The following is a 17,278-nucleotide window of genomic DNA, read 5'->3' as shown; positions in this document are numbered from 1 at the left end:
CCCCACATTGTATGAAGGTGTGTCCTTGTGTTTTCAGTTAATTGCTGTCAGAGCTAAGTGTTGGAAGAATATTTGGTGGTGTACTTTTTATACACCACCATCAGCTTTCCGTGTGTGTGTGTGTGTGTGTGTGTGTGTGTGTGTGTATGTGTAAATGCTTGTCCCTCATCACATGGCCAAGCTGCTGCTGCAGTGAAGGTCGCGCAGCCCTCAATGCCAAAGGGCAACCCAAAGCGATGGGTCTGGCATTGTCCTGCCTCCCATTGGCTCAGACTGGAATGTGGCTTTTTGCACAATAAAGAGCCAACAGCTTGGCTGGGGTGCAGGACTAGCAGCCACGGCCCTGAGAGCCACTTGGAGCGACTCAGTGGCAGGGAAGTCGGGTGAAGCCAGAAGTTATAGCTAAGAATCTGCCCCAGGAAAAATGGCCAACAGCCTTAGCCTATATAGATAGATGCCTCTGTGTCTTTATTATTAAACCTCAGGTGGGATCCTCAAGAGCCCCACAGTACTGGGCTGCTCCTTCCCTCCACCCCTCACCTTCTCTGCCTGGTGTCTGACGCCTCAATAGTCCCCCCAATTCCAATGAGCACGGGCCAAGCCCAGGAAATTGGTGTTAGGACTCTGGGCAAACAAAACAGACAAGAGCCCCTACCTCCTGGAGCTCACAGGAGGGGTGTGTGTGTGTGCGCACAAGAACCCACAGAGAGCTTCAGGCAGCAAGAAGAATGCCCAGTTTATGACTGGAACGGTTGTCACGATGCGAATAAAATGTGCTACTGGACTTTGCCTAGTCAGGGAGTCCTGCAATGCTAAGTAGGATTTCAGGCCCATGCAACCATGCCTCCCTCCCATCTCTTAGGGTCTTAGTGTCCTCTACACAGATGCTATCTAATCTTTCTGTCCTGACCAGGGCAGGTCCCGCCTTCCTATGTGGATGCACCTGGGTCTCTTTCGTCCTGGACACACATCCTTGGGATTGGGAGATGGGGTGGCCTGGGGTGAGGGTGGGGGTGCTTCCCTGTCCTTCTTTAACTCTCAAGGCCAGAAGGGAGGCCTGCGACTCCTCAGAAAGGAGCTGCAGAGAGTGGGGCTCCAGATCTCTGGAGGGCTGGAGGGCGGGGCTCAAAGCTGGCCAGCAGTGGCCCAGCCCAGTACCTTCGGCTTTATGAAGCCAGGCAAGACCTGAGCACATAAGCAAGCTTGCGGTTTGGGGACTCTCCACGAGGGGGCGCCAGTGTCCTGACTCACTCCAGCTGGGTGCTGCTTTTATGTTGTTGAGGGCAGCCCTTAGTCTGCCTTTTCCTGCCCTGAGTCCCCACGACAGCGTAGGGAGGTGGAAGGAGGTGTATTCAGTTATTCAACAAAAAAGGTGACGGACAGTCAGGTGTAGAATCTGGGAATGCGGCAGCAGTTATCCCTGGAGGATCTGGGAAGGAAGGTGTCCACAAACAAGCAAAATGAGAAAATACCAGCTCAGGAGGGACCCTGGGGCCCTCAGGAGACAGTGATATCGGGTGGGGGAGGGGGCTGCCCCAGTGAGAACACCCTCACTGAGCTCACTGAGGGGGTCACGCATCCATGGAATCCATGGTGGTCCTTTGTTTTCCTGGTCAGCAGAATCTGACCTGCAGACCTGGTCCTAAGGGCCTTGATGACATATTCAAGCTGAGGTGTCTTTCCTTCTTTCTTTAGGGTTTTTTTTTTTTTTTTTTTTTTTTTTTTTTTTTTTTTTTTAGAGACACAGTTTGTCTGTGTAGCCTTGGCCATCCTGGATTCGCTTTGTAGACCAGGCTGGCCTCGAACTCACAGCCATCTGCCTGCCTCTGCCTCCCGAGCGCTGGGATTAAAGGCGTGCGCCACCAGGTCCCACCCATTCCGTGTGTTTCCTATATCAGGGTTCTCCAGAGAAAGAAACAGGGATGAGTAGGATCAGGTATTTATCCTTCAGTCAGCTGACTGATCATCCTACAAAGATGTCAACAGATAGACATGGACAGATACATCAACCCATCTCTGTCTCTGTCTCTCTCCAAAAAGAGATTGTGAAGAATTAGTCCGAGGGACTTTGGAATCTGAGACAGATTTCCTTGCTCTGTTTTCTGCTGGCCTGCCCTCAGGCACCTAACAACTGCTTAGATCCTGACCAGTGTTAGGTGCCATAGGTGTGGGGCGGGGGTGGGGGGTGGGGGGGGGGGGGGGAAGAAGGCCCTCCTGCCACCCTCTCTGTTGCTGGCATCCTCTCTCTCCCTTTCTGTCCTTGGCACTCCCCCTGCCCCCACCCTCTGGCCCCTTTCTCTGCACATGGCCCTGCTCCCATCTGTCTGCCTGTCCACATGTCCACCCCTCTGCCTCTATCTTGTCTTCAGGTCCTCCCTCCCCTCCCTTCCCCCAGCAAACCTCCTTATACCAGATCTCTTATATGGTGTAATTTCTCCGGCACACATCTTGCCATGGTACCCCCCCCCCATGAAATCTGAGATCTTTCCCTTTCTAGTTTTAGTTCAGGCAATCCATCTTGGTCTTCAAATATCACATGGAAATTTCCAGAAATAAACCATTCATCTTAATCTGTGTGATTCTGAGGAGTGACAAAATCTTATGCCATCCACTCCTCACTGTTAGGAAAGAAATCCTTTGTCTAGTGTGTCCATGCTGTGTATGCTACTCCCCATTAGTCACTTAGTAACCATCCCAGTGTCACAGGGCTTGTGCCCCAGGACCCCTCATCTGCCTGCTGAGGCTGGGGACCAGGTATGAAAAGGCAAACTTGCCAGGCGTGGTGGCGCACACCTTTAATCCCAGCACTTGGGAGGCAGAGGCAGGCGGATCGCTGTGAGTTCGAGGCCAGCCTGGTCTACAAAGTGAGCCCAGGACAGTCAAGGCTACACAGAGAAACCCTGTCTCGAAGGGAAAAAAAGGCAAACTATTTGAAAGGCTTTTTCTCCATGAAAAGAACAATGCATCTGTCTTTACAAGGGCATCTCCAACACCCTGATGTCTCCACCACAACCTAGGTGTTAGGCATCCACAGCTTCACAGCCTGCCCATTCAAGGACTCCACGAGGGAAATCTGTCCCTGCCACACGCGGTCTGGTTTTCCAGGCTCCTCTCAAGTACCCTGCTGTGAGCCTGCGTAATGCTTTAAAGCGGACTGGGTGCTCTTCCAGACAAAGAGCTGTTTAGGGAAGTGTTTTCCCGGGTTTAGCCATGTGGGTATACCCAGAGACCTCTGCAACTGTGATAACTGGGTGGGGGTGGGGTGGGGAATGGGGGAACATCTCCCTCTCAGGGTAGCGGAAGGCAAGAGTTATTGAGTCGTGGAGGCGGGCCGGCAGGCTTGGGCGTAAGTACCATCTGAGATGGGGACAGCCAGAAGCTTACTTCAAGATGTGCACACTGCTTGGCCCCAGCTTGGAGCTGGGAAGAGGCATCCCACTCCCCCACCCGACCGCTCCCCCCATCTACAGAAGACGCATCTCCCTCTCCCACCTGCACACCCCAGTAGCCCCAGTGATCCAGTGATGCCCCACAAACCCAATAATGGTCCACAGCAGCCTAAGTGTTTATTCAGAGTCTGGGTGCGGATCTGTGACACTTCTATGCCCTTTGCTCATGAGGCAGACTGAACAGAGCCCCACCTCCACCTCTCCTCAGTCAAACTCCTGTCACCCCACCATCTCCAGCACCCAGAAGCCTCATTTCCAGGACCAGCTGCTCAATCAGGAAAGGAGAACACCGCTCCCCCTCCCACGGGGCAGGCCTCTTGAGATTCAGAAATGACAGGAAACACTTCCTTCCACCTAAACTCCCACCTCAGTCAGGGCCTGGAGTTCAGCAAGATGGGGTTCTGGGACTGGAAGAGGCCCAGCAGCCCGCTGTCTGGGACAGGCTCCTTAATGATCTTCTGGATCTGCAGGCAGAAGTCAGGAGTCAAAAAAAAAATCATCCCGCCATCACTCTGGTCCTCCTGGCAGCCTCCCTCCCCCGAGCCAACCACTCTCCTCAATGTTTTCTGGGGCGCTGGAAAGACAGCTCAGGCAGTAAGAACATTTTCTGTTCTCGCAGAGGACCTGGGTTCAGTTCCCACCTCCCACGCTGCCACTTACAGCTCTGTAACTCCAGTGCCAGAGGATCTGCTGCCTTGTTCTGGACTCCCTGGGCACTGCACACGTGGTGCACAGGCATACATACAGGCAAAGCATCCACATGCATAAAATTTCAAAAAAATTTAAGTCTTCCTGGGCCGGGCATGGAGGCTCACACCTTTAATCCTAGCACTCAAGAGACAGAGGTAGGCATATCTCTGATTTTGAAGCCAGCCTGATCTACAGTTAGAGTCCCATACCAGCCATGGTTACATAGCAAGCCCCTCTCTTCAAAAAGGGCGGGTGGGGTGAGGTGGGGAGGTTCCCTGACTCAGTGCACAGATGTGAAGACCCAAGTTCAGATGCCCAGAACCCACATAAATGCTGGACCCACCGCAACTCCAGTCTCTGAACCCCAGAATAAGCTGGCAGGTGAGAAGTAGCCACATCCTCAAGCTCTGGCTTGACACAGAGACCCTGCTTTCATGTATAAGATGGAAGTGCCATCAAGCGAGGATCTAGACACCAACCTCCGGTCTCCACATGCATGCACACACGCATATGCCCACCATATGCTTGCAAATGCTCACATACACCCACTCTGCATGCAAGAACACACTCATATACAGACACATACACCCTCACATACACAAAGATACACACATTTACACACATACAGACACATAGATACAGACACACACATACTCACATACACACAGATACAGACATACATACACATATACACACATACAGACACACACACTCACATACACACAGATACAGACACATACACTCACATACAGATACACACACACACACACACACACACACACACACACACACACACACACACACGGGAAAAAAGGTGTTCCTTTTAATCTACTTCTCACGGCACCTGCCCAGTAGAGCTAATCCCCTGCCATCTTGGTCTGCTCTGCTCTCTTGGACCCCTAATGGTGAACAGCTGACACTCTTCCCTTCTTCACTAGTCTAATCTTTCCCACTGTCCCTTTAGGTCCTCAGCTCCCACACAGTCCCTGTGGGAAGGAGTGTAAGCTTTGTCACAGGTGAAAGCAGTCTTGGTGGGCTTTGCCCTTGGACACACCATGGATACTCCCTGAGATTAACCTTGAGATAGACTGGGTGGAGCCATCCTGGGCCTGGAATTCAGGAAGGGGACCTGGGGACTCCACCTGGACTACTGTGTTTCTAATTGACCCTCAATGGGAGGCAGAGACTGCCCCTTGCACTTGAGAGACAGGCAGGCAGTGAGGAGAGAGGAGCAGCAGGTTCAGACCGGACTTGAGTGCACGTGGATTGGGAAGAGGATCAGCGAACAGGCCTTGCAACGGATACCGGAAGGTTCACTGTACTCTTGTTTTGTTTTTGTTTCTTGAGACAGAGTCTCTCTGTGTTAGCCTTGGCTGTCCTGGGCTAGCTTTGTAGACCAGGCTGGCCTCGAACTCACAGCGATCCGCCTGCCTCTGCCTCCCGAGTGCTGGGATTAAAGGCGTGCGCCACCATGCCCGGCTCATTCTACTCTTGTTTCCCTTTAACCTTTTTTTCCTCTTGTGTAAGATAGTTGGGTTGTATAATAAAGTTTAATTGTTAAGAAACAGCCAACAGTCCCACACTGTGCACACGAACCCTGAGCCGTCTACACAACTCCCTCTTGGCTAAACACCCGCTTTGCCATCAGCATTTCTCTCCGGAAAAACGGAACCAAAAGACCCAGAGCGTTTGTCTCCACTGCCCCTACTATGGCTAAGCCCCACTACCGATTTCAGGATGCCTGAAGGGGCCTCCTGGCTGGTCACACCCCTCTGTCCTGTGCTACCTAGTGTAATGTTGCTGTTCCAGCCTGCCCCGCACCTGGACGTCTCTCGGAAGCCCAAAGGAATTATATTCCTCAGTAAGGCAAGATGGTACATATCTGTAATATGTATGTGATTGCCGTGCGTTTGAGGCCAGCCTAGGCTACAGAGTGAGACTGTCACAAAGGAAAACAAACAAACAAACAAACAAAAAACAAAACAAAAAAAAACGACAACAAACAAAACAAAACCAAAGAACAACAAACAGAACAGAAAGGGTCAGCCAGTGAGATGGCTCAGTGAACAATGGCCCTTGTCATCAAGCCTGACCTGTACTCTGTCCTGGGAACCCACAGGGATGAAGGAGAGAACCGGCTCCCTCAAGTGAGTGTGCGCGCTTATAAACACACACACACACACTAAAATGTAAATTAGGAAGCTCTGCACAGAGCTTAACAAACAAAACAAAAGCCGGGCATGATGGCACATGCTGGAAACCAAGCCCTCTGGGAAGCAGGTGGATCGTTGTGAGTTCCAGACCAGCCTAGTCCAGGACACCCAAGGCTACACAGAGAAACCCTGTCTCCAAAAGACCAACCAACGAACAAACAAAACATGCTGGCTGGTGGTGCGGTACTTGGGAGGCAGAGGCAGGCAGATCTCTGAATTCCAGGCCAGCCTGATCTACACAGTGAGTTCCAGGATTGCCGGAACTACACAGAGAAACCCTGTCTCTGTCTCAGAAAAAAACAAAACAAAACAAACAAGCGAAACCAAAGGCAGCTGGGTCTAGTGGCCTGTGCTTGTAATCTCAGCATTTGGGCAGCGAAAGTTTCAACTACACAGTGTGTCCAAGGCCGGCCTGGGACACGGGAGACCCTGTATCAAAGGGGGGAGGGCATTTCTTCTACTCACAGAAGCCCATAGGGCCCCATACCTCCTTGAACTGGGGGTGCGCAGCATCCCTCACAAGCTGCAGAATGAGCGATTCGCTAGTGGAGAGGAAAGCTCCACTCTGTCTCATGCGGGCCAGCGCCACCAGCCGGTCGACCTGGCTACAGGAGGGAGGGAAGAGAGGCCAGGTGTCCACGCTGCGAGGTGCCTGATGCACAAGGGAGCTGCCATCCTCTCCTCCCACACACCCTCTCACCTTCGAGAAGAGCAGGCGTCCACCACCACATGGACCTGCAGTCCCCGGTCTAGGAGGTCCAGGGCTGTGTTCTAAGGGCAGAGAGGTCAGGTCCAGACCCTGAGCACTGAACAGGGCTCCCAATGATGGATTACGGAGCCCCAGTGGGATTCAGAGCCCGGACACTTGGTTGAGGTGCCTTTTTAATTGGGTTCTCCCAGCATCCCTCAGTCCCTACCTGTACAGGGCATGGCTGGCATACCCGTCCCTCTACCCTGAACTCTCCAGTCCAGGGGCCGGGGCCTTCCCATCCCCAGAGGCTCTTCACTATATAACCCAGACATTTTGGTTCCTGTGTCTGTCTGCGGTCTCCCGCCCCCTCCCATCCCTACCCCCCTTGCCCCGCGCCCCCATTCCCCCACCTCCCCGTTGTGTGTCTTTTTTTCCCTCTATATACTTTCTCTCTCCTCTTCCTGCGGGCAAGCTATTCAATCCTCCCACTCCACCCCCCACCCCCGCTTTTCTGTCTCCCCTGTTCCTTGGGACCAGTGAACCTCTGGAGAGCTGCTCCCAATACATCTGCATTTAAATACTTTATAACGTGTCTCTCTCTCTTTTTTTTTTTTTTGGTTTTTTTTTTTTTTTTTTTTTTGGTTTTTCGAGACAGGGTTTCTCTGTGTAGCCTTGGCCATCCTGGACTCACTTTGTAGACCAGGCTGGCCTCGAACTCACAGTGATCCGCCTGCCTCTGCCTCCCGAGTGCTGGGATTAAAGGCGTAGGCCACCACACCCGGCTATAACGTGTCTCTTGAATTAGCTCATTTCACGAAAGAAAGAATGCTTATTGCTGGGTGGTACTTGGAACAGGGATGAGGCAGGCTCAGCCAGGGCCTCAGGGCAAGAGGGAGGGCCAGGAGTTGAGGATGGGGAACCCAGGGGACGAGACAGGGTCTCACCAAGATGCAGACTTGGGTCTCGATGCCACAGAGCAGCACGGAGCGCAGCTGGGGCCGGCCATCCAGCTCCTTCTGTAAGGTGGGCACCATGCTGAAGCACGTTTTACTCACTGGCCGAATACCCTGAGCCCCCAGCTCAGGAACCGTGGGGCCCAGGCCTTGTGGGTACTGCTCCGTCAGCAAGACAGGGACGTCTAGCAGCCGGGCGACCTACGCAGGTGAAGAAACACGGGGCTGCTGGGCGGGCCTGGTGGTGCACGCCTTTAATCCCAGCACTCGGGAGGCAGAGGCAGGCAGATTGCTGTGAGTTCGAGGCCAGCCTGGTCTACAAAGTGAGGCTAGGACAGCCAAGGCTACACAGAGAGACCCTGTCTCGGAAAAAAAAGAAAAGAAAAAGAAAAAAAGAAACACAGGGCTACAGGGCTGGATCCCAAAGATGTGGGTTGGGCAATGGGTTCCTGGGGTATGAAGGAGGAGGGCTTGGGTATGAACCCCTGGGTCTTAAAAAGAGGGTAAACCGGGACCGGAAGTGTGCATCTATAACCCCAGCACTCCGGGAGGCTGAGGCAGACATAACTCTGTGAGTTTGAGGCCAGCAGCCTGGTCAAGAAGAAGAAAGGAGGAAAAGGAGGTGGAGGAGGAAGAAGAGGAGGAGGAGGAGACACATACCTTGAGCATTCGAGCGGCCACTGACACGATCTGTGGGAAGTAGGCTATGCTGGGACGAAACTTCTCCTGCATGTCACATAGGAACAGCATGGAGGACTCTGGGAGGATGCGGCCCAGGCTAGCCCTGGCTGCTGCCATTTCCTAGGGGTGGACAGAGGGACCATGGGCAGGGATGGGTGGGGACTGGAGGAATTCCGTGAAGTCTTCAGTAAATGCGTGCTTCTGAAAACTGCACAGCCGTGTCAAGAACCAAATGCTCAGGCATGGTGGCGCACGCCTTTAATCCCAGCACTCGGGAGGCAGAAGCAGGCAGATGGCTGTGAGTTCGAGGCCAGCCTGGTCTACAAAGTGAGTCCTGGACAGCCAAGGCTACACAGAGAAACCCTGTCTCAAAAAACAAAAACAAAAACAACAACAACAACAACAAAAATTAGAAAATGAAAAAGCTAGTGAAGCTACGTGCCCAGACACACTTTTACGAGAGGAAAACCTATCTTCCAAAGGGCCTGATTACTTGTCCTGACGTCCCCTGTACTATGTCTGTACCCCCATGGGATCTGAGGTTTCATGAGCTTCCGCAAGAGTCAGCGGTGCTCCTAGGAGGCTGTGTTGTTCCGGGTCCCCAAACTGCTACACAACTGGGGGTTCTTGCTGGGCTTTCTCTGCAGCTCTTTCCCACGGTCTGTGTGTAGGCTTGTTTGTGCTCATTATTCAGTCAGTGGGATACGGGGACACAGGGACCAGACAGAGGGGACACTGAGGGAGGTGGATGCCCGACAGAGGGGACACTGAGGGAGGTGGAGGCCCGACAGAGGGGACACTGTGGGAGGTGGATGCCCTCCAGAGGGGACACTGGGGGAGGTAGACGCCCGACAGAGGGGACACTGAGGGAGGTGGACGCCCGACAGAGGGGACACTGAGGGAGGTGGACGCCCGACAGGGGGGACACTGAGGGAGGTGGACGCCCGAAAAAGGGGACACTGGGGGAGGTGGAGGCCTGACAGAGGGGACACTGGGGGAGGTGGACGCCCGACAGAGGGGACACTGGGGGAGGTGGACGACCGACAGAGAGGACACTGGGGGAGGTGGAGGCCCAACAGAAGGGGACACTGGGGGAGGTGGAGGCCCGACACAGGGAACACTGAGGGAGGTGGAGGCCTGACAGAGGGGACACTTAGGGAGGTGGAGGCTGGACAGGGAGGACACTGAGGGAGGTGGAGGCCCGACAGAGGGGTCACTGTGGGAGGTGGACGCCCAACAGAGGGGACATTGAGGGCGGAAGTGCTAAGCAGAAGACTGTTGTTGTTGTTGTTTAAGCTAAGTAATAAAGACACAGATTTTTTTTTTTTTTTTTTTTTTTTTGGTGTTTCGAGACAGAGTTTCTTGGTGTAACAGCCCTGGCTGTCCTGAACTCGCTCTCTAGACCAGGCTGGCCTTGGACTCACAGAGATCCACCTGCCTCTGCCTCTGCCTCACAAGTGCTAGGATTAAAGGTGTATGCCACCATGCCCAGCATCAGAGTTTTTTCTATTATAGAAACTCAGGCCAGGTTATGGTGGCACAGGCCTTCAATCCCAGCACTCAGAAGGCAGAGAAAGGCAGATCTCTGTGAGTTCAAGGCCAGGCTGGTCTACAAAGTGAGTTCCAAGGCAGCCAGCCAGGGTTATATAGAGAGACCCTGTCTCAAAACAAAATAATAAACAAAAAACATAAGAGCAACTCTAGAGGCTAGGGAGCTCAGTTGGTGGAGTGCTTGCCTACTATACACAAAACTCTGGACTTAATCCCCATGCCTGAATAAACTGGACAGGGTGGTGTATGCCTGTGTGTGTACAGATGAATACTGACTGCTATCTGGATTTTGGCATGAGTGCTGGGGATTTGAACCCAGGTCCTCACGCTTGCATGCAGGCACTTCACCTACTGAGTCATCTCCAAGGCTCAGGTAATATATTCTGTCTGTACAATATGTTAGCTTTAGTGAGGTGGACAGCAACAGAGGACAGCAATTTAAAGGTGTGCACCACCACCACCAACACATGGCCCTATTTATTTATTCATTCATTTATTATTTTATGTGCATGAGAGCACTGTCTGCAGGCCAGAAGAGGGCATCAGATCCCAGGAGAGATGGTTGTGAGTCACCATGTGGTTGCTGGGAATTGAACTCAGGACCCCTGGGAGTATAGACAGTGCTCTTAACCACTGAGCCATCTCTCCAGCCCACTACTTATTTATTTATTTTATTTGTTTATTTATTTATTTAGTTTTTTTGAGACAGGATTTCTCTGTGTGTCCTTGACTGTCCTGGAGTTGCTTTGTAGACCAGGCTGGCCTCGAACTCACAGTGATCCACCTGCCTCTGTCTCCTAAGTGCTGGAATTAAATACTTATTTATTTTGAAGACAAGACCTCACTGGACTCCAGTGCTTGGCTTAGTCTCCTGGAAAACTCAAGTCTCCCATTGGGATTGTAACCATGCCACTCGCTGTTTTTCTACTTTTGTAGCATCTTATTTTATTTTCTTAAAAATGTTCAGGCCAGCACTGCTCTACCACAGGCCATGCCAGGATCCAGAACCACGCAGGCCACTTCAGTACCTGGAGCCCCAGAGGCCACGGCAGCTCCCAGAAACCCCAGAGGCAACGCTGGCACTCAAAAACCCCAGAGGTCACTCAGGCCACCAAAACACCAGCAGAAACACCGTACCACTGGACCTGAGGATTTCCTGAGCTCTAGAACCAAAGGCCACTCAGCCAGATCAGAAAGGAAAAAGAAACCAAGGTAGAGAAAAACAAACAAACAAACATGGGGGGGGGGAGATGAGCTCAGAAATTGGACCTAAACCTTTAGCTACACCAAACCCAGATGCCTAAAAGGCAGCATAAGAACACAATCAGCAATTGCCAGGGCGATATGTCACCACCAGAGCCCAGCTATCGGACCACAGCAAGTCCTGGGTATGCCAACACAGCTGAAACACACACACACACACACACACACACACACACACACACACACGCTGGCCTTAAAAACAATCAAATGAAGATGACAGAGGCCATTAAAGAGAAAAATCCCTTAATGAAACGAAGGGGAAACACAAACAAACACGTGAAGGAAATGAATAAAACTGCTCAAGACCTGAAAATGGAAAGAGAAGCAAGGAAGAAAACACAGACTGAGTGACTGCTGGAGATGGAAAATCCAGGCAAACAAACAGGAACTGCAAAGGCAAATCAGCAACAGAAGTGAGCGAAGAGAGAGACAAGAGATGGAAGAGAGAATCTCAGGCATGGGAGATATGACAGAAGAACTGACATATCAGTTAAAGAAAATATTAAACCAAAAATCTCCTGACACAAAACATCCAGGAGTTCTGCAACCAAATCTAAGAAAAATAGGACTAGAAACAGGAGAAGATTCCCATCTTAAAGGCCCAGAAAATATCTTCAACAAAATCATAGAAGAGGGCTTGGAGAGATGGCTCAGAGGTTAAGAGCATTGTCTGCTCTTCCAGAGGTCCTGAGTTCCAGAGGTCCTGCGTTCAATTCCCACCAACGAAATGGTGGCTCACAACCATCTACACTGGGATCTGATGCCCTCTTCTGGTAGGCAGGTGTATACATTCAAACAGAACATTTGTATACATTAAATAAATAAATAATTTTTTTTTTTTTAAGTCATTGAAGAAATTTTTCCTTTAAAAAGAGATGCTCCCAGCACTTGGGAGGCAGAGGCAAGCGGATCTCTGTGAGTTCGAGGCCAGCCTGGTCTACAGAGCGAGTTCCAGGACAGCCAGGGCGGTTACACAGAGAAAACCTGTCTTGAAAAACAAAAACAACAACAATAACAAAAAGAGAGAGAGAGATGCCTATCAAGGTACAAGAAGCTTAAGAATGCCAAATAGATTGAACCAGAAAAGAAAGTACCTTTACCACAAATCACACAAAGACTCAACAAAGAAATAATTACAGACCAATTGCTCTTATGAACATTGGTGCAAGAATACTCAACAAAATACTCACAAATCAAATACAAGGAAGGACGCATTTAAATGACCCATCACTATGATCAAGAACCATCCCAGAGATGCAGGGACAGTTCAACATATGAAAATCTGTCAACAAAGTGGTTGAATACAAGATAAACTTAAAAAAAAAAAAAGCAGTAGCTCTTCCATATACAAATGACAAATGGGCAGATAAAGAAAGCAGAGAAACTACACCCTTCACTATAGCCACAAATAATATAAAGTATCTTGGTGTAACTCTAACCAAGCAAGTGAGAGACTTGTATTTCTCTGAAGAAAGAAATTGAAGAAGATATTGGATGATAGAAACATCTCCCATGCTCATGGATCAGTAGGATTAACATAGTAAAAATGCCCATCTTACCAAAAGCAATCTACAGATTCAATGCAATTCCTATCAAAATGCCAACACAATTCTTTTTTTTTTTTTACTTAAAAAAAAAAAGATTTATTTATTGTTGGTTGTGAGCCTAGCCTTTAATGGCTGAGCCATCTCTCCAGCCCATTATTTATTTATTTATGTATATAATGTTTTTGCCTGCACATACAATGGCACTCCAGAGAGGGCACCAGATCTCATTGTAGGTGGTTGTGATCCACCACGTGGTTGCTGGGAATTGAACTCAGGACCTTTGGAAGAACAGACAGTGTTCTTAACCTCTGAGCCATCTCTCCTGGCCACCAACACAATTCTTTACGGACCTTAAAAAAACAGTTCTCAACCTTATATGGCAAACTCAGAATCCCAAGATATCTAAAAACAATCCTGTACAAGGAAAGAGCTTCTGGAAGCATCACCATTCCTGATCTTAAGCTGTACTACAGAGCAACAGTAATGAAAAAACTGCGTGGTACTGGCATACAAACAGACAGGTTCATCAATGGGATGGGATGGAAGACCCAGATGTCAATCCATACACCTATGGACACTTGATTTTTGACAAATTTATACAATGGAAAAAGCAAGCACCATCACTGGGAGGCAGAGGCAGGTGGGTCTCTGTGAGTTCAAGGCCAGCCTAGTTTATAAAGCAAGTCCAGGACAGCCAAGGCAACACAGAGAAACTTTGTCTTGAAAAACCAAAAAAGAAAAAGAAAAAAAAAGAAAGAAAAGAAAGCACCTTCAACAGATCGTGCTAGTCTAACAGCTTGTCTGCATGTAGAAAAAATGCAAATAGACCCATATCTATCACCCTGCACAAAACTCAAATCCAAGTGGTCCAAAGACCTCAACATAAAACTCTATACACTAAATCTGATAGAAGAGGGGGCTTGAGAGATGGCTCAGAGGTCAGGAGCACTGACTGCTCTTCCGGAGGTCCTGAGTTCAATTCCCAGAAACCACATGGTGGCTCACAACCATGTACTTTGTGATCTGATGTCCTTTTCTGGCCTGCAGGTGTACATAAAAGCAGAGCATTGTATACATAATAAATAAATCTTTTTTAAAAATCTGATAGAAGACAAAGCAGGGAAGAGCCTTGAACTCATTGGCTCAGGAGACAACTTCCTGAGCAGAACACCAACAGCCCAGGCTCTAAGGTCAACAATTAATAAGTGGGACCTCATGAAACTGAACAGCTTCTGTAAGGCAAAGGAAACAGTCAACAGAACAAAATGACAGCCTACAGACTGTGAGAAGATCTTCACCAACCCTACATCTGACAGAGGGCTGCTATCCAAAATACATAAAGAATTTTAAAAAAAACTAGACATCAACAAACCAAATAATCAAATTTAAAAATGGGGTACAGATCTAAACAGAGAATTCTCAACAGAGGAATATCGAATGGCTGAGAAACACTTAAAGAAATGCTCAACATCCTTAGTCATCAGGGAAACCGACTCTGAGATTCCATCTACAAGCAACAGCTCATGCTGGCGAGGGTGTGGAGAAAGGGGAACACTCCTTCACTGCTGATGGGAGTGCAAACTTGTACAACCACTTTGGAAATCGATATGGCAATTTCTTGGAAAATTGGGACTCAATCTACCTCAAGACCCAGCTATACCACTCCCGAGCATATACCAAAAGGATGTTCCATTGTACCACAAGGTCACTTGCTCAACTATGTTCATTGCTGCTCTATTCATAATCGCCAGAAACTGGAAACAACCTAGATGTCCCTCAACCGAAGAATGGATACAGAAAATGTGGTACATTTACCTATGGAGTATTGCAGCCGGGCGTGGTAGCGCACGCCTTTAATCCCAGTACTCGGGAGGCAGAGGTAGGCGGATCACTGTGAGTTCGAGGCCAGCCTGGTCTACAAAGTGAGTCCAGGATGGCCAAGGCTACACAGAGAAACCCTATCCCGAAAAAAAAAAAAAAATTATGCTACGATCCACAGACCCAGTAAAGCTAAGTAACAAAGACAGCTCAAGGAAAGGTAAAAACAGAAAAACACCGAGGAGAAAATACTGGGTGAGACCACCGGAACTGGGAAGCATCTTGGGAACTAGCTAGAAACTCCGTGTAAGGGAACCTCCCAAGACTCTGACCACTGGAACTGGGGAGCATCTTGGGAACTAGCTAGAAACTCCGTGTAAGGGAACCACCCAGGACTCTACGAGGTTGACCTTAGCTAAGACTCCTAGCAATGGGGGATAAGGAGCCCGAACTGGCCATTGTGGGAGTGGCTAACCAACGACTCATGCCAAGAGAGGGAGACCAGCCCTGACGCTGCCTGGAGGTCCAGTACCCAGAGGCTGGATAGACAGCCACTGATGGGAACAGATGCAGAGACGCACGGCCAGATATTAGCTGGGATTCGGGGGATCCTGAGGTACAGGAGGAGGAAGGGCTGTAGAAGCCAGGGTTGGGGGTCAGGGACACCACAGGAAAACCCACAGAATCAACTAACCTGGCCTCATGGAGGCTCTCTGGGGCTTAACCGACAACCAGAGAGAATGCATGGGATGGACCTACGCACACTGACCTAGGTGGTGTAGCTTGGTCGTCTTGTGGGACTCCTAACAGTGGGAGCAGGGGCTGTCTCTGACTCTTTTGCCTGCTTTTCTCATACTGCTGGGTTGCCTTGTCGGCCTTAATACGAGGGGAGGTGCCTAGTCTTTTTGTTTTGTTTTGTTTTTTTGAGACAGGTTTGTTATTTTTCTTATTTTTTATTTTTTAAAAAATATTTATTTACTTATTATGTATACAGATCTCGTTATAGATGGTTGTGAGCCAATATGCGGATGCTGGGAATTGAACTCGTGATCTTTGGAAGAGCAGTCAGTACCCTTACATCTCTCCAGCCTCTTGTTTGTTTTTCGAGACAGGGTTTCTCTGTCAATCTGCCTTCCTCTGCCTCCCAAGCGCTGGGATTAAAGGCGTGAGCCACCACCTCCCGGAAAGGTGCCTAGTTTTATGGCAACTTGATATACTATGTTTGGTTAATATCCACAGGAAGGCGTGCCTTTTTCTGGAGAGAAAAGAGGAGGAGTGGATTGCCTGGGAGAGGGACTGGGAGGGGGAGGAAGAAAGGGGAAACTGCTGCCTAGATGTAACATGTGAGAGAATAAAAAAGAAAAAGAAAAGGAAAAAAAAAAAAAAGTTCAGGCCAGCTGGGTATGATTTGAAGAGTTAAGTGAGACCTGGGATGAGAGCTGGGATCGAAAATAAATGATCAGTCTGAGAGAAAGAGTCGAGGAAGGAGCCGGGCGGTGGTGGCGCACACCTTTAATCCCAGCACTCGGGAGGCAGAGGCAGGCGGATCACTGTGAGTTCGAGGCCAGCCTGGTCTACAAAGTGAGTCCAGGACAGTCAAGGCTACACAGAGAAACCCTGTCTCGAAAAACCAAAAAAAAAAAAAAAAAAAGAGTCGAGGAAGGGCGTGTAAGAAGTGAAGGGGGAGTGTGGACTAGAGAGAGGTTCCGGAAGAGCCCTCAGTAAGGGAAACCTGTCCTAGGCTGAGGTAAGCGACCTCCCGCGGAGAGAAAAGGAGATGGAGCTGTGTAACTTGACAAGTGGCAACCGCACACCGCTGCGGGAACCCAGATTTCCAGCCTGTGTGACGCTGCGTGAGCTTCACTCCCTCTCTGGAGTCGGGGTGGCTACAAAACAGCTCTGGAGAGGGTTGGGGCCCTTCCCTGACCGTCCATCCTGAGATCCAATTGGAGCCCCGTTTCACCGGACGCCCCACAAGGCTTCCGTTTTCCGGGCGCTTGGACTTACCTGGTGGTACCAGGTTCGAGCCCAGCCAGCCCCTCCAACAAGTCCCTCCTGCGCACTTTCGCCCCTGGACTCTCACGGGTTGGGTCACCGTTTTGCCCGCTTGCGACTCGAGGTTCGTGCCCTTTACGCGGCTGCCCCTGGTGAGGGGCGGGGCAGCTAAGACGGGTCAGTTAGGAGGATCTGATTGGTCCTCAGAAGCGCAAGGGGCGGGGGAATAGTGTATAGGACCAATGGGGAGAGGATGACGGCGTGAGTGGCGGCCGCTGAGGACTCTAACTAGGAATCTGAGTGGAGGCTGCCAGGTTGTACCCGTCAGATCGCTGAGCCTTGCGCGGCCTTGCGGGCCTTGCGGGCCTGTGGAAGATTTGGGGGTTCCAACCTGACTCTCCTATCTGAGCTAAAGGTGGTAGCACCC

At 50.2% G+C, this 17,278-nt stretch overlaps 1 protein-coding gene across 1 annotated transcript; it reads right to left on the bottom strand.

Annotated features, from left to right (window-relative positions):
• Positions 1-3,706: 3,706 nt before the first annotated feature.
• On the bottom strand, positions 3,707-16,947 carry Isoc2 (isochorismatase domain containing 2). The gene is made up of 6 exons (XM_051162347.1): positions 16,864-16,947; positions 8,657-8,797; positions 7,988-8,197; positions 7,053-7,123; positions 6,840-6,957; positions 3,707-3,913 (listed from the first exon to the last, which is right to left on the bottom strand). Exons 2-6 carry the CDS (start codon positions 8,792-8,794, stop codon positions 3,821-3,823), a joined length of 630 nt encoding a protein of 209 aa, XP_051018304.1. The 5' UTR covers positions 8,795-8,797; positions 16,864-16,947; the 3' UTR covers positions 3,707-3,820.
• Between the last annotated feature and the right edge of the window lie 331 nt (positions 16,948-17,278).

Source organism: Acomys russatus, chromosome 19 (assembly GCF_903995435.1).
Source record: "Acomys russatus chromosome 19, mAcoRus1.1, whole genome shotgun sequence".
In the NCBI taxonomy this organism is placed as follows: domain Eukaryota; kingdom Metazoa; phylum Chordata; class Mammalia; order Rodentia; family Muridae; genus Acomys; species Acomys russatus.
The sequence above is the reverse complement of the archived record's forward strand: the minus strand, read 5'-3'. Positions and strand labels throughout refer to the sequence as shown.